At 55.2% G+C, this 16,781-nt stretch overlaps 3 protein-coding genes across 4 annotated transcripts in view; 2 read left to right on the forward strand and 1 right to left on the reverse strand.

The window, feature by feature from the left end:
• The window catches only part of GNAI3 (G protein subunit alpha i3), a 29,517-nt gene extending 22,612 nt beyond the window's left edge, over positions 1–6,905 (forward strand). The window contains exons 5-9 of one of the 2 annotated variants that reach the window (XM_039711907.1): positions 846–974; positions 3,534–3,663; positions 4,604–4,757; positions 5,613–5,806; positions 5,881–6,905. In XM_039711907.1, coding sequence (XP_039567841.1) covers positions 846–974; positions 3,534–3,663; positions 4,604–4,757; positions 5,613–5,803 — 604 coding nt within the window. In that variant the 3' untranslated portion in view covers positions 5,804–5,806; positions 5,881–6,905. The remainder of the gene's footprint in view (positions 1–845; positions 975–3,533; positions 3,664–4,603; positions 4,758–5,612; positions 5,807–5,880) is intronic. The other variant, XM_039711908.1, reaches the window with a different exon arrangement.
• Positions 6,906–7,563: 658 nt separating this feature from the next.
• On the reverse strand, positions 7,564–14,024 carry GNAT2 (G protein subunit alpha transducin 2). Its single transcript, XM_039711909.1, has 8 exons — positions 13,641–14,024; positions 12,763–12,805; positions 12,424–12,565; positions 12,105–12,262; positions 11,505–11,667; positions 10,737–10,890; positions 10,126–10,326; positions 7,564–8,371 (listed from the first exon to the last, which is right to left on the reverse strand). The coding sequence occupies exons 1-7, from the start codon at positions 13,756–13,758 to the stop codon at positions 10,136–10,138; spliced, it is 969 nt and encodes a 322-aa protein (XP_039567843.1). The 5' UTR covers positions 13,759–14,024; the 3' UTR covers positions 7,564–8,371; positions 10,126–10,135.
• A 2,273-nt stretch (positions 14,025–16,297) lies between these two features.
• The window catches only part of AMPD2 (adenosine monophosphate deaminase 2), a gene marked incomplete at its 3' end in the record, with an annotated part of 8,075 nt that continues 7,591 nt past the window's right edge, over positions 16,298–16,781 (forward strand). The window contains exon 1 of the mRNA XM_039711910.1: positions 16,298–16,470. Within this exon, the coding sequence (XP_039567844.1) occupies positions 16,401–16,470 (70 nt within the window). The remainder of the gene's footprint in view (positions 16,471–16,781) is intronic.

Consider the following 16,781-nt stretch of genomic DNA (forward strand, 5'->3'; position numbering starts at 1 on the left):
TCCTGGCACAGTTTCCAGGCACATGGGAAGAAGCAGTTCCTGGCTGACAATGGATCTGTGATAGTAGTGTAGATTTGGGAGGGTTTATTACACCCATCAGAGCCCCTGAACCCTGCCAGTGACACAGGGCTGGGGTGACTAAAACCTGCTCCCAAGAAAGAGCACGGCCTGTGCCATCCCTGCAGAGCTGTGGGATCCATCTCATCTCTGTGAGAGCAGGAGGGAAGACAAGCTCAGAGGTGTTGCTGGCTGCAGTGGGATTTCTGATCCTGCTGGGAATCCTCTGAACCTCGTGCCGCTGTGCCTGAGAGCTGAACTCCAAAAGGAATGTGCTGGGGCTGGAATTAGTTGAGGTCTTGATGGAAAAATTTCTGCAAGGATGTGGCTTCTTCCAGGGCTATACCCTCAGAGTCAGATTGTTGGGGAAGGAGGTGCCTGGATCTGCCTGGTTTGGGGTGGTTTTTAGGGCTTCATCCTCCCTCCCTTGGCGCATCCCTGCCCTTTAACAGCAAACCCGTGGATTTATTGCCTTGTGCTTTGAAGCGAGAGACCTTGACTGTGGGTTGCCCTGGGAGATCCAGCCCTGGCACGGCTCTGCATTCCCTCCCTACCCTCCCCAGGCAGCTCAGCTCCACCAGCACTCCCTCCACGGTCATCCAGGGAGGGGTTAAAATGCCCAAACCCCCAAAACATCCCTCAAGACAGCCCCAGGGGGTTGTTTGCTACGAGGGCTGTGCTGTGTGAGGGAGATAAATAAATTCTGCGCTTTGTTCTGCAGTTTATAAAAGATTCATGGTGAGGCAGACGACTAAAAAAAGCCTCTTGTGTTGTCTCTTCTGGTTTAGTTACCTAAATGACTTGGATAGAATATCCCAGCCGACCTACATTCCGACTCAACAGGATGTGCTGCGGACCAGAGTGAAAACTACGGGAATTGTGGAGACTCACTTCACCTTCAAGGACCTGTATTTCAAGTGAGTGAGGGCTCTGCCCGTGCCCTGCACTGGGGGCACGTCCCACTCTTGCTCCTGGTTTAACTGTCCTCCTGCCCTCCGTTACCCCTCTCACTGGAGAGACCAGTTTGACTTTGATTTGCCTTCTGTTCTTTTCAGCTGCTTTTATGTTGGAATCGCAGACACAGGTACTGACTGCTCGTTTCCAGGATCCAATCCCAAAAATAATACTAAAAGGACACTGACTGGAGTTTGAGTTTGAGTTTAACCCTTTCCTCGGGGCAGAGGAACCGAGCTGTGTCCGTAGCCAGGCTGTGGCTCCGGGATGCATGGTGTGCTCCATGTGTTCCTCTGGGAATTGCCAGCCTGTGCCTGGCACTGCAGGGGCTGGGACTTCCCTGTCCCCTCTGTTGATCCAGTCCCTGCCAGGCTGTGGATCCAGCCTGCTCCTGGCAGTGTCCCTTTACACATCACTAACGAGCTTCCTCTAACCTCAGAGTGCCTCTGAGGCTGCATCCCTCCCCCCTCACCTGGATCCCTGTAGCTCCCCTTCCTGCTGCTTAGGAATTCCTTGCTTCAGATCCCACTGTGCTCCTGACAAACAGCTGGAGCCCCACAGCACTCCTGTGCTGGAGGGTGTAGGACAGTGCAGTGCCTGTGGCTCACCCCCTTCCCTCTGTCTGTGCCAGTGGTTTGGAGTCTTTCCTGCTCACATTCCTAAAAATCGTGTGCTGGCTTATTTACAAATGGGCTGTGAAACACTTTGGTGGAGTTGCAGCAAAATCCGTGTGGTGCTTCTAAAATCCAAGGGTTTTAACAGGATCCCAGGTTGGTTTGGATTGGATGGGACCTTAAATCCCATTCAGTGCCACCCCCCTGCCTTGGGCAGGGACACCTTCAGCTATCCCAGATGGCCCCACAGCCTGTCCAGCCTGGCCTTGGACACTGCCAGGGATCCAGGGGCAGCCCCAGCTGCTCTGGGCAGCCTGTGCCAGGGCCTCCCCACCCTCACAGGGAAGGATTTATTCCCAATATCCCATCTAACCATGCCCTCGGGCAGTGGGAAGCCATTCAACTTGTTCTGTCCCTCCAGAACAAGTCCCAAATCTCTCTCCAGCTCTCGTGGAGCCCCTTTAGGCACTGGAAAGAACTCTCAGGTCTTTCTGTAGCCTTCTCCTTCCCAGCTGTCCTGGATCCAGAGCAGAGGGACTCCAGTCCTTGGAGTATCTCCGTGATCTCCTCTGGAGAAGGAAACTTTTGCACAGTTTTTGAGAGAACAGCATTTTGGCTTCCAAACTGTGCAATTTAAGAACATTTTAAACAAAAATGCCAAAATACTCGGCATCATCAATTTATTTATGCAGCTTCTGGTGCATGCAGGGAATAACTTGTCTTCCCGTGGTGATGGATCAGGATTAGCATCTCCAGTGTGTTCTTTAATCATCTCCACCCTCCTTCCTGATCCTGCCCAGAGCCATTGATCATGTGCAGGGCCTCAGACACGCGAGGTGCTGTCCCAGAGGGATTTGCTCCACAAAGGGAAGCATTAATCCATCAGAAACCCTGGTGCTGCCAGCTCTGCCATGGTATTCCATCTCAGACATTAATAATGGGCTGGGGAAGCCGCAGTGACTGGAATTGGGATGAGCTGAGGTGTCAGGGATGCTCTTCCTTCATGAATCTCTCTGTGCTAATGGCAAATGATTCAAGCCATGGAAATATCCTGGATTCTTGCAGAGATTTCCATCTTTCCTTCGAGACCAGAGGGTTAAATAGAAGGTGGGAGGTAGTTTGGGATCATTAAATCCCCCCCTGGACAGCTCCTTGTCTGCTCTGGGAACAAATCAATATCTATGACTTAATAACTCACATATTAACTTGATTTAATTAAATCCCAATCCTGGGCTCTCAGCAAAATATTTGGATGAGCAGGGGGGCTGGAACTACCTGTGACACAAATTCCTATTTAATTAGAAATTAATTCAATTTATATAGAAATTCCATAAGCAACTGCTCAGCCTTTAACCTCCAGTACCTCAGATTATTTTTAATAAATGAAATTATTTCTTAACCCCCTTAATCTCCTCCTAGGTCCCAGCAGGAGCTCGCAGGTAGTGTGTTCCCAATAATCCATTTCCCTGGAGGTGCTGTGAGAAAGTGTTTGGAGTCCAGTCAAGCAAATGAGTTGTTGCTAAGGAAGTAGGGAAGGGAACAAAATCACCAGAGCTCTGCATGGTGACTTCCAGTTCTTCCTGCTGAAAACCAGACTCATGGAATGGTTTGGCTTGGAAGGGATCTGAAATCTCATCCAGGGACAGCTGGAACCAGACAGGCAGAGACACTTTTCCCTAGCCCAGGTTGCTGCAAGCTCTACCCACCCCAGCTTGAAAGAAAATAGAGAATACTGATTTAAAATGCCCTCTCCCAAGAAGGGAATTTTAACACCCCCTCTCCTGAGGGAAGCTCCCGAAACCCTGCGTGTTCCCAACCCCTGCTCAGCCTCCCCATCCCTGGGGACCCCACGGGGGCTGGGCAGGAGGGGTGTGCCCGGGTGCTGAGCACTTCTCCTGCCTCTGCCAGGATGTTCGACGTGGGCGGGCAGCGCTCAGAGCGGAAGAAGTGGATCCACTGCTTCGAGGGGGTGACAGCCATCATCTTCTGCGTGGCCCTCAGTGACTACGACCTGGTGCTGGCTGAGGACGAGGAGATGGTGCGTGCTGTGGGATTTGGGGCTGCCTGGAAGGGAGCTGGGAGCACCCTAGCTCCATCCTGCACCAGGCTGGAGCGTTCCTGGTGCAAGGACGAGCACTCTTTGGATAAGCCAGTGGAATCTGGCCCCACAAAGTGATAAATACAACCCATCCATCCCAGCATCCTGTTAAATTGTCTGAGAGCTGCAAAGATGAGCACTCTTTGGATAAACCACTGGAATCTGGCCCCACAAAGTGATAAATACAACCCATCCATGAGGTTTTCCACCTTCCTGGTTGTTAGGAGGTGCCTGAGTTGTTCTCATGCCTTGTTCTCTACATGTGAGTCACTCCAGGAAGGAACAGGGGGAGGTGAATTGTCCCCTGTGCTCCCCCTGGGGCAATGGCACTGAGGATGTGGTGGTGACACCTTAATTTTGAGTCAGGCCTGTGCAGCAGTGTAGGAGTGTGCTTTCTGTTGACAGAGTGGCAAAATTATCTTTTGTCTTTTTAAAAAGGAAAGAAGCTTAGAAGTTTCTCTTATCAATTAGGTGAAAAACTACTTCATAAAACCTTAGAAACTTCACTCTGAACTTAAGGGCAGCTAATTAGATAAGAGCTAAAAAGTCTCACTTATGCAATTTACTAGAAAAAATATGTGAACAAAGAAAGCAATTGCTTTTGTGAAGTATTTTACCAAGAGCAAGATTTCTTGCACCTAACTCGGTTTTTTGCTTGTTATTTTGCCTTTTATTAAACCTTTTTGTTTCCAACACTGCAGCAAAAGCCGTTCTGCTGATTTTTATACCTCCAAAAGTAGCTAAGCTATCTTAAGTGTATTATATTCCTCCGAAAGCTTATTAGACCTAACTCAAAAAAACCCCAAAAAACATCAGGGCCTCTGTCCCCCTTCTGTCCCACCCTTCCCTAACGTCTCCCCCGTTGGATTTCCTTTTCCAGAACCGGATGCATGAGAGCATGAAACTGTTTGACAGCATCTGTAACAACAAATGGTTCACAGACACCTCCATCATCCTCTTCCTGAACAAGAAAGACCTGTTTGAGGAGAAGATTAAGAAGAGCCCGCTAACGATCTGCTACCCAGAGTACACAGGTAGGCTGGGATCCCTGGGGTTGGAGATCATCTGTGTCACTGGGCCAGCAGTGAGTGAGTCAGAGCCTTGCACAACCCAAAATCAGTTACAAACTTTTCCCCCAATTCCTTCCCTGTGCTTCCTGGACAGTTCTGGCCTGTTCAGTTGGCTGGTAGTTTGTTTTCTTGGAAGAGCTGTGGTTGGGAATAACCTTTGTCCTTCCCTGGAAAAAGGGTTGCACTCCAACAAATCAAGGTCACTTGCCCATTTCCACACCTAACTGGGACAATAATTCCATTTAAATTCAATTTTAGAGGCTGTGGAACTTAACCACGTCTTGCTCTGGCTCCTGTCCATCCTGGAGTGTCCGTGTTCAACGTGGATTGTTCCAGAACCCATCCCTGCTGTGATTCCACACAGATGGAAAGTTTTACCTGGGCACTGCTCAAGGCATTTACATGTTTAAAAAATCCTTCAGATCTCTTCAAACCTGTTGATTTCTGTGATTCCCAGAGAAGCTGTGGATTCCCTGTCCCTGGAAGTGCTTGAGGCTAGGCTGGACAGGGATTGGAGCAATCTGTAGTGCAAGGTGTCCCTCTTCCTGGCAGGGGGTGGAAGGAGATGGGATTGAAGGTCCCTTCCAGCCCATGACTCCCAGGATTTGTTACTCCCTGTGGAGCCTGGCTGTCCCAGCACACAGCAATCCCTGGATCCCATGTCCAAGTGCCCAGAGGATAGACTTCAGGTCCCCCAGAAGGAGTTAATGGTGGATTTGGATTTGTAGCTGGATAAGGCAGATGGTTGCAAGCAGCTTAATGTGGACTTAAAAGCTCCCGTGAGCCGGTGGGCAAAGCCAGGGATCTTCTCCTTTGCAGGCTCCAACACGTATGAGGAGGCAGCTGCCTACATCCAGTGCCAGTTTGAGGATCTGAACCGGAGGAAGGACACCAAGGAGATCTACACCCACTTCACCTGCGCCACCGACACCAAGAACGTCCAGTTCGTCTTCGACGCCGTCACCGACGTCATCATCAAGAACAACCTCAAGGAGTGTGGGCTCTACTGAGAGGTAAATGCAGCTCTGGGCACCCCGCTGGGAACAGCTCTCTCTGCTCCCTTCTCCATTCCTGGTTTCCTTCCCAGTGTTTCTGCCTGGTGAGCCCCAGCCTCTTGGTGCCTCGTGGGGACAGCGACGAGCATGAGCCAGGAGCAGAGAACATGTGGAATCCTGGAATTCTTTAGCACAATCTTCTGTCTTAGGGACCTTTTATTGCTGTGGGATGTGGAATTAGGGCACAGTGAAGCCACGTAGTGGGAGTAGATCCTCCTGGCATCGTTGGACGGCCTGATCTCCGGGATGTGCCGTGGATTCCAGCTGGATTCCAGACCTTGGATATGTAGCTTTCTCTCTTCCTTTGGTTAACAAGCCACCACTAGTCTGTTTTTAAGGTTATTTTTTTTTTCCATCAAGAAAACTATAACTTTACTAAACTTTATTTCTTTATTTGCAAACCTTGTTTTAAAAATAATAATAATTAAAAAAGCAACAAAAAAAATCACTTAACTATGCACATGTGAGCAGATCCTGCAGAAAATATTCCTCTTAGCAGGAATTCCTTGTTTTTAACACTTGCTATGGCCAGGATTTAATATTTCTGCAGCTACTAAGGGATCCTTAGAGCTTCAGCTTTTTTTCCATGTGTGATTTGTTACCATCCTGCTCCCCCCAGGCTTTGGGAAAGGCTCCTGCAGCAGAAGGAGGGGTTAGGTTCTGTTGGGGGTTTCAGCCCAGTTTTATGCCAGTATGGGAATGGATTTGTGCTCAGCATAATCCTAGCTCGGTGGGGAGAGGAGCTGAGCCCTCGCTGGGGGGAAAACTGCTGCTTCCCAGCTCCCAAACCACTGATTCCTGTGCATTTTTTGGGATGAAAACGGTGCATTATTCTGTGCTGCCTTTCCCATGGCCCTCCCTGCCCAGCCCTGTCTTGAGCATGCCTTTACTTTGTCTGTGTGGTGCCAAATCCCCGTTTCCCTCTAGTGCCATCCCTAACCAGTCCTACATTCCTTTGCTGATCCATGATTGCATCCAGACTCCTCCCAGTTTGTCATGTGTACAGTTGGATCTGTTAGACTTGTTGGCAGTATTAAAATGGTGAGTAAAGATTGTAGCCTTTTCTCCACTTTATTCTTCCCTTTTCCAGGAGCGTTCCCAGCTTTTGTGCTTTGCTGGAGAAGGAAAGGAAGAGCTTTGATGGGACCTGGGTGGAATTATCTGGACAGGGAGGTTCCTTGTGCTTTATCACCCACCACTGGTGGTGGTGTGCTGGTCCCAAAGACTTGAGTCATGCTGGCACAGCTGGAACATGCCAGGAATCCCATTGCCCATGGGATTATTGGCAGATGGATAATTACTGTTCATTTGTAGCCCAAATCTTACTGGCTGCTGTGATCCCCTTGGGAATTCTGCTCTGGGCACTTTGGGATGGAGGTGGGACTGTTCTTGCTTAGAAATCCAGGATAAATTCCTCAGGGAGGCTGGTGTGTGCTGCAGGGGGAGCCCTGAGGGAGATTCCCTCTTCTGGAATCTTTTCCAAGCTGTCTGGAGCTGTGTCTGTTTGACAGTTCCCTTCCAGCTATCCCACATGGGATAACTCATCCTCTAAACTCATCCAGGAGCTTCATCTGATCCAGGGGTGCTGGCCAGGAAGTTTTTTGGCATGGTGACCCCCATCCCACCCCCCAGGAGCCCAGCAGTGGCCATGGGGTGATCCAGGTGAGATCCAGAGATCCATACACCCCAGAGTGGATGCAAAGCAGGTGAAATATCCCTTGATCCAAGCTCTGGGACACAGGAATGGAGCAAAGTGGGAGAAAGGAAGAACATCCACATCATGCGTATTCCTTTATTGTGTTTTCCTACAGTTAAATGAAGCTGGATGGGAGATCTCTGCAGGAAACAGGGACAGGATGGATACAGGGCTCATCTATGGATTATTTACAAACAGACAGAGCAAATGCAGCTCTAAGTAGCAGAATGAAAATCTTTCAAGTAACCATTTCCTCTTTATCCAGCCTGTTGCTGGGCTGGAGTTGGGATTCCATTCCCCAGCCCCTCCTGCCTGAGAAATTCCCTCCATTTAGGGCCCAAACAACCCCACAAACCCCTGATTTGTCCTGCCCAAGGGCTGAGGTTGGTTCCCAGGAAAGACTGAGGGACTGAGGTTGGTTCCCAGGAGGACTTGGGGGTAACAGAGCCTCCACCTTTCCCAGAAATTCCATCCTGGATTCATCCAGCTTCGATCAAGGGCAGGAATGGGCTGCACAGGGATGAGCAAGGGGGCCATGTCTATCCTACCTCCCAAATTCCCTCAGTATTCCCATTCCTGCTGTGCTCTCTGGTGTCAAACCTCCTGTAAAACACTGAGAACAGGGGTTCTTCCTTGGAAAAAAAAGAGGAAATGGCCATGAAAGGGAGCAGGAAGTTGAGCTTCAGCCCCTTCCAGGTTTGGGTTTGGAAGGAGGAGGATTTGGGCAGGTCATAGAAAAAGTGGGAGCGAGTGACGTGTGGTGAGGGTTGGTTCTTCCTTTGGCTCTGCTCAGCAGAACGGTGAGATGGGAATGTTTTCTTCTTCTTCTTCTGGGAGGGAGGGAGAGAGAACAGGGAGTTAAACACACCCAGGGAAGGGCTTAGAGGAGCAATTTTATGGAAACAAGAGAAAAGCTCAGGTGGGGTTCAGGGACATGTGTCACTTCATCCCTTTGCCTTCCTCCATGGTGATGAGGATGGAGCATTCCCTCCCTCCCCACCTTCCAAGTGTCACCTGCTGGTGCCTCCTGCCTTCAGGGAACCTGCTTGATGGTTTTTTGATTGCTTTGGTTTCTTTTTGTAGCTTTTTCCTGCTTTTTTGTTAATATTCAAGGATAAGGGAAGCACCAGAGGTTCTCTGAAAAGCAAAGTGCCAGAGCCAGTGGCTGGGAGCTGCTTGGAAAGGAGGGAGAGAGGATGAAATTCCTGCTGCTGCTCAGAGTTAGTGCAAGATTTAGGATGATAAACCCTAATTAGGGTGATAAACCCTAATTAAAGTTTTAGGATGAGCTAAAAGGCTGGGAGCAGCAGAGTGTGCCTTGGGATATTCCCATCCACTGAGGCTGGGCTGCAATTGCAACAGGAGAGCAATAAAATTATTCCCTTTAGCTCAGGTGGAGGATTTGGGAATCTGTTTTCATCACTCCATGTGCAAGGGTGGGAATTGTCTGTCTGAGCCCACCCCACTGTGGGGTGGACTGAATCCCATGGGAGCTCAGCACAGGGATGTGCTAATGTCCCTGGGCTAATGGGACCCCAGACTTCCCCCTTCCCACTGCTCCCACTCCATCCTCCCCTACTCCTAGGATTTCCAGGACTTGATGGCAAAACCAGGGGGACCTACATCCCACCACCCCAGAAAGCAGGATGGAGCCAGCTCTGTTCATCCTTCTCCCCCTCCCAGCCCTTTTCTGGGGGATGGAGCCAGCTCTGATCATCCCCATCCCCAGCTCTTCTTTTTGGGATGGTGCTGACTCTGCTCATCCTTATCTCCAGCCCCTTCCCCAGCCTTTTATTGGGGAGGGATGGAGCTGGCTCTGCTTTTCTTCATCCCCTTCTCTTTTCCCCAGCCCTTTTTTGGGGATTGAGCTGGAGCTGGTTCTGATCATCTGTATCCCCTGCCCCAGCCCTTTCTTTTGGGGATGGAGCTGGTTCTGATCATCCCCCTACTTCTTCCCTGGCCCTTTTTGGGGGATGGAGCCAACTCTGCTCTTTCTCATCCCTGTCCTCCTTTCCCAGCCCTTTATGGGAGGGATCCAGGTTTGATCATTTTCAAATCCCTCCCCTTCCCCAGCTTCTTTTTTTTTGTGACGGAGCCAACTCTGCTTTTCCTTCTCCCCTTCCTGAGCTTTTTTTGGAATGGAACCAACTCTGATCTGCCTTACCCCTTCCCCAGCCCTTTTTCTGGGATGGATCTGGCTCTGCTCTTCCTCACCTCCCTCTCCTTCCCCAGTCTTTTCTGGGATGGAGCCAACTCTGATCATTCTCATCCCAGTCCCCTTCCCCAGCCCTTTCTTCAGAGATCCAGCTCTGATCATCTTTATCCTCTCCCCTTTCCCAGCCCTTTATGTGATGGACCCAATAGTGATCATCCTCCTCTTCATGCCCCTTCCCTTTCCCAGCCCTTTTTGGGATGGAGCTGGCTCTGCTCATCCCCCTCCCCTTCCCCAGCTCTTTTTCTAGGATGGAGCCAGCTCTGCTCTTCCTCATCCCCTTCCCCAGCCATTTTTGGGATGGATCCAGCTCTGCCCACCCTCCTGCCCTCTCCTGTCCCTGGTTTCTGGCCCCAGCCTCTCCCATACCTGCTGGTGCTCAGAAGAGGCCGCAGTCCTTGAGGTTCTCTTTGATGATCACGTCTGTGACGGCGTCGAAGACGAACTTGACGTTCTGTGTGTCTGTGGCACAGGTCATGTGGCTGTAGATCTCCTTCACGTCCTTCCGCATGTTGAGGTCCAGGAACTGGGTCTTGATGTAATTCCCTGCGTCCTCAAATGTGTTTGGACCTGCAGAGGGGGGGAATGCTTCCAAGCTGCTCCCATGGGGGTGGGTGTTGGAGGAAAAGGGTGGAGTGCTGACCATGTGTGTAGCACAGAACTCATTTTTACCCCGTTTCTGTTCTTCCAAACACCTTCCTGAGGCCACATCCATCCTCTCCTCAGCTCCAGCCTCCCAGGATTTGACTCACCACCTCCCAGAGCAGAATGGAGCTGCTTCTGCTCATCCTCATCCCCTTCCCCAGCCTTTTTTTGGGATAGAGCCAGTTCTCATCATCCTCATTTCCCTTCCCCAGCCCTATCACAACATATCCCAAAACAGAGCTGCTGCATCTTTGCTGGGACCACACAACTCCCCGGGCCCTGGTTTGGGGGGGTCCTAAGGAGGAGGGGTAAGGCTGGGAAGGGTCTGGACTCACCATCATACTCTGGGAAGCAGATGCTGAGATGGACTTTCTTGATCTTTTCCTCAAAAAGGTCCTTCTTGTTGAGGAAGAGGATGATGGAGGTGGCGGCAAAGAACTTGTGGTTGCATATACTGTTGAATAGGTGCAGGGATTCATGCATGCGGTTCTGCAGGGAAGCGGATTGTCACAGATTGACACCCCCTTTGGGCCACTGCAGCCCGCCCCCATTCCCAAGAAAAGAGCTTTTCCCTGTTTGCTGCAGCAGCAGCTGGTCCTGCTGCCTGCCCAGTCTGCTGCCCACCCAAAATCACAGATAAATCCACATGATGCTCAGGGTAGGGACTGGTTCCAGTCCCTCCTGGGATTGGCAGAAGTGAAGAATTGTGGTGATTTCACTGAGCAAATTATCCATGGAAACCTTGCAGCCTGTGAGGAAGTGCTCAGTGAGCACCATTCCAGTCATCGGGGGATGCTCGTGTTGGACCGTGGCTTCTGGCCATCATCTACAGCTTCAGGAAGGAGCTGGGAAAAGGGAAAGTCCAGTTTTAGAGCAGATGTTGAGTTCTTAGTTTGCTGCTGGGTCATCCTGAGGGGATGAGGAGGAGGGGACAAGGTTGAGGGACACACACACCCCTGCTCCTGACACCCCCCATGTGATGGTTCCAGTGCCACATCCTCAGGGGACAGGAATCACTGTCTGGGAGGGCATTGGTGCTCCCTCGAGTGTCAGGGTCATCCCAAAATCCCTCCCCACCATCAGGGCTGGGGGAATCATGGAGGAGTGATCATGGTGGTGGGGGAGGCTCCCACCCACCTGAAATTCAGGTCTTTGACAGAGAACTTGGTCTCGATGATCCCTGTGGTCTTCACTCGGGATCGCAACACATCCTGCTCGTTGGGGAGGTAGTTGGGGGCTGTGATCCTGTCCAGCTGGTTCAGGTAACTGGGGGAACAGGAAGGGATGTGACCTGCTGCCCATGCCTCACTCTAGGGAACTAGATTTTTGGGATGGGGATGGCACTGGTGGGATGGACAATGACACTGGTGGGATGGACAATGACACCAGTGGGATGGAGGACGTAGGACAGCTCTGATGGAATGAGGATGGCAGTACTGGGGTGGGGGATAGTACTGATGGGATGGAGAAGGGCACTGGTGGGATGGAGAAGAGCACTGGTGGGATTGGGGAATGGTACTGGTGGGATGGATGGGTGACACCAGGGGGATGGAGGATGACAGTGCTGGGATGAAGAATGGCAGACTCTGGGTACTCCCAGGAGCAGGGAGGAGATGGATTTTGCCAGGCTGGGTTGGAGCTGGCCAGGAGCTGTCAGGGGTCCCCAGGCCGGTCCCTGTTGTGCCCGCTGTGTCCCCACTCACTACGCGGCTGAGTCGTTGAGCTGATACTCGGCAGCGCGGTCAAAACACGCCTGAACACCCCCGTCCTTCCACAGCTTCTTGATGCAGGCCACCAGCTCGGGGGGCATCGTGCCCTCCTCTATGGAGTCAGCCAGGTTGAAGAGCAGCCGGCCTTCATCCTGCAAGAGGGACCTTGTCACCAACCCTCCCGTGGCCCCTGTCCCCCCCAAAGTGCCCTCAGGACTGGAGGACAACATGGGGCCACTGTGGACCCTGGTTCTGGGGGCTGCCCTGGCCCCACGTCACGGGGTTTGGGGACAGGGACAGCAGCCAGACTGACCGCGCACGAGGACTCGGCGTAGTCGATGCCCAGCGTAGACATGGCGCGGATGATGGCCAGGATGGACTGCAGGATGTTCCCGTAGATGATGGACTTGAACTCCATGCACTCCTCCTCCGTGTAACCGTCCTGGTGGATGATCCTGGCAGGCACAGCGGCCTCAGCCCCAAGCCAGGACATCCCCTCTGGGGTGGGGATCACCACCCCACACTGGGAATCACAGGTGCCACCACCAGATGACATGGGGGGGTGACTGGGGATCCAGCCACCCCATGTCCAAGAGCTGGTGGCTCATCCTTGTGGCCTCCCCCTCCCCAGTCTGGCTCAGGCCATACTCACTTCATCTGCTTCACGATGGTGCTCTTCCCTGACTCTCCAGCCCCTGGAAAAGGGTGGGAGGGATGCCTTAGTGCCCATCAGGGCCTCTTGCCACAGTGATGGGTCCCCCATGGGGACCAAAGCCACTGTCCCCCACCCATCCCCTGCCTAGACACCCAGCCTGGCCTCTTCCCACCACCGCTGTCATCCCTACACTCCTGTCACCCTTTGCACCGTGTGGGACTACAGCTCGGGGACCCCCAGGGTGGTGGGAGGTCCCTGGGTGCAGGTCCCCCGGGTCCCACAGCTCCCGCCCGCCGTGGGCAGTGCCCGGCGATGCCTTTGGGGCCGTAAGCGGCTTAGGGCAGCACAGGAAGCTGCTTAGAATTAGGGTGTTAATCGCCTTGACCCCAGCCCCCCCACCTGGATAAGGCCCCAGTGCTGGCCCCTGCCCCACGGAGTCACCCCTGCCCCACAGGGTCACGCCCTAGCCCCGTGGGGTGCAGAGGGACCCCCAAGGAACCATCTCCTGCCTGGCACCCTCCAGCAGGTTTCAGGGTGCTGGTGGCAGAAGCTCCCCAGGTTCTCGCTGGGGATGTGTCCTGCGTCCCACCGAGATGTGGGACCCAGGGTCTTGGCCCCTTCCCCATCTCTCCACTGTCCCCTACGTGCCTGCTGTCCCCAAGAGCCGATGCCACATCCAGCCCTTCCCAGGGATAACGTCCTCTCCTGGACAACCTCTCCAGGCTGATGGTGGCTTGTCCAAGGGGTGCCAGAGCCAGGGCAGGAGGAGCCCAGGGGGTCATGGGTTCCCTGTCCCTGTCCCCATCCCCACATCCCCTCAGTCTCAAGGGAATGGAAACAGGGACCTGTCCAGGGGACAGCCCCTCCAGCCTTACCAAGCAGCAGCAACTTGACCGTCTTGGCCTCCTTATCCGCATCCTCCTGGAGCTTCTTCTCCAGCTCCTTGGACCTCTTGGCCATCTCCTTGTCCTCGGCACTGGCCCCGCTCCCCATGGCTTCGTCCTCCTCCTCCTCCAATAACTCCACAAGCTCGTCTAGGTCCCCAGGCTTTTCCAGCTCTTCAAGGAGATAGCACGCACACCTCGAGGACGAGGTGGGCACTGGGAGATGAAGCAGAAATTCAAAAAAAGGAGAGCCAGGTACCCCCCACCCTGATGTTGGGGTGCCCCAAGCTAGCAGCACTCTTCGGTGGGTCCTCGCTGCTGCCTGCCCCCCGCTCTCTCCCTTAATTCCCCATGGATAACCTGATTTTTTTTGACCGTGGGATTTGGGGACTTTTTATCTTGCCATGTGACCCAGGAAATCCAATTAGCCCAAGATGGCAAAGATTAGGGCTCAGGGAGAAAAAAAAAGACGGAGCATCTCAGGGAGGTGGGCAGGGGGCTTTACATAAGGGGGACATCAGCGTGACACCCCCTGCCTGCGGTGTCTTGGGATGTGGGGATCATTTTGGGGGTCCCTCCTGTGGGCTTGACCCCACTTTTGGGGGGCATTGAGGATGGGATCAGCCCCTGCCTGTGTGTGTCCCCCACCCCTGGGTGCTCGAGCAGTGGCAGGGGACTGGGTGGTGGCAGGGGGTGATGGCGGGGGACGGTGGCACCGGGGGATTCCTCCTGCAGGGAAAAGGGAGCTAATTACCCCGGGGTGGGTAACGAGGCCCCCTAATCCTGCCCCGCCGGGTGCCGCCCTCCTGCTGCCTAAGCTCTTTAATGGGATCGTGGCTCAGCCTTCCTCCTCCTCCTCTTCCCGGGCTCAGCACCCCCCTCGCAGCCCATCCCCCAGCCCAGCAGGTCCCCCCAAACCCTGGGGACAGGTGGGTGCCTCCCCCTTTCTCCTGCGAGGCTGGCTTTAGGGAGACCCCGCCCCGGGGTGGGCTTTGGGACCGCCACAAGTCCTGCAGGTGCCCGACGTTTGGGTTTAAGGTGTCCTAAACCCCTGCACTTCACAGGGCCGCTGGGGGCTCCGTGTCCCCGCACCGGTGTCCCCACGTCCCACCGGGCGCATATTCGCTGCCAGCGCCGTTGCTTGGGGACACTCTGTTCCCGCTGTCCCCGCGGACACAAAGCCCTTTCTGAGCCTCTAATGAATTCGGCGCTAATGAGGGGGGTCCAATTAAAATACCAGACAGCACCCCCCTCCCCGCGGTGTGCGGACAGTGCTGGGCAGGGGACATGACCCAGGCTGGGGGTCCCCACTGTCCCCGCGGCTGCTGTGCCCTCCCAGCCCGGCCCTGGTGGGTGGTGTCACCTCGCTGTCTCCTCACCCCCTCGACAAGGGGTGGGGGGCACAGAGGGGGGTGGGTGACATTCCCTCCGCTCGAACAGCGGCTAAAAATACCCCCCGCGCCGGTGGCAGCCTAGGGGACACCCGGGGCGCTCGGAGGGGACACAGCCCGGCAGCCACCCAGAGCCACCCCGGCACAGGTAGGGACACGCGGGGACCGAGGCACGGGGCACAGGTGACACACCCGGCACCCCGCGGCCACCTCTGCTTTGGGGGTGGCCCCGCTTTGGCTGGGGGGTGAGCTGGGGGACTTGGGGGGGCAGGGGCTCCTTGGGGACATCCCTGGGGGGCTCAGGGCAGCCCAGCAGGGAGTGAGGCGGGGAGTGCGAGTCCTTCTTTTGGGGTGCGGTCCATTTCTGGGCTGGGGGTGTGGATGGAGGCGATGCCCCGTTTTGGGGGGTACTGGCTGATTTCGGAGGTGCCCGGTGCCTTTGGGGGCACAGTGCTTAACGGGGGGGTGGTGACGGTCTGTGTTGGGGCGCAGCGCCAGCCCTGGGGAGGGGGATGCCCATCCCGGGGGTGACGGTGCCCGTTTGGGGGGCACACGGATTCCCAGTGGGATGGGGCGGTCTCTGGATGGGGAAGAACGACACCCTGTCTTTTTGAGGAGCAATGCCTGTGCGGGGGTCACAGTGTCCATATTGGGGGGGCATAGCGTCCACCTCGGGGGGAGGGGGTTACCCTATTTTGGAAGCATCGCTGTCACTTTGGGGGGATCCAGTCCCATCTCTCGGGGGGTACGATGCCCGCTCGGGGGGGACGTGAGGGCTGAACCGGAGGGGAACGACTGTCCCCGAGGAGGGGCTTGGGGCTGTCCCAGAGGTCCCAGTCCCGGCTGTCCCGGGGAACACAGAGCTGTCCGGCCCGGGGGGGGTACACGTCTGTCCCGGGGTGTCACGGCTGACCCCACACGGGTACAGGGCGCTCCTCCGGGGGTGTCACGTTTGTCCGGGGGGGCACAGGGCTGTCCGTGAGCGGGGTCACGGCTGGCTCGGGGCTGTCACAGCCCCGCTCCTCCCGTAGCTCACAGCTCCATCCCGGGTCTTGCCCCCCCCACCCTCCAGCGCCGCAGCCACCTCCTTCCTCCTCCTCCTCCTCCTCCTCGCCACATCCTCCGCCCGCCCCATCCTCTTCCTCGTGCCGGTTTCCGGCCGGGCCCCGCCGGGGACTTTGGTCCATTCCCGGGTTCCTGCATCAATCATCAACCAGGGGAGGGAGCGGCCGCTGCGGCCCCGCCGCCGTAAGAGTCCCCCGGGCGCCCCCCGCCCCCCTCACCATCATCACCATCACCATCATCATCATCACCGCCAGCATCAGCCCCTCCGCTCCTCCCCGGCCCCCCTGCAGCCGCCATGTCCTCTGCCCCCCCGGCCAAGTGTTCCTTCAAGAAGCGGGGTAGCCTGCAGACCCCCAGCCCCGCAGGTGAGACCCCCCCCAGTGCCCCCCAGCCCCCGAGGGGACAGCCCGCGGGGACAGCCAGGTCACCCCGCGCGGGGGGCGCGGCGCTGCGAGGAGGGGGGATCAGTTTTGGGGAGGGGGGTGCCGCCTCGCTCTCAGAGGGTTTTTGGGGGGCTGGGGGGGAGCCCCACCGTGTCCCGGCACCGGGAGGGGTGGCACGGCCGTGGGGGGCCCTGCGTGTCCCCTCCCGCCAGCGCCTCGGTGGCGCAGTGAGAGCGGAGGAAGAGGAGGAGGAGGAAGGAGGGGGAGCGCTGGGGGATGCGGGGGGGTTGAGG

The sequence above is a fragment of the Passer montanus genome, unplaced genomic scaffold, assembly GCF_014805655.1.
Source record: "Passer montanus isolate IOZ18808 unplaced genomic scaffold, ASM1480565v1 scaffold252, whole genome shotgun sequence".
Taxonomy (NCBI): domain Eukaryota; kingdom Metazoa; phylum Chordata; class Aves; order Passeriformes; family Passeridae; genus Passer; species Passer montanus.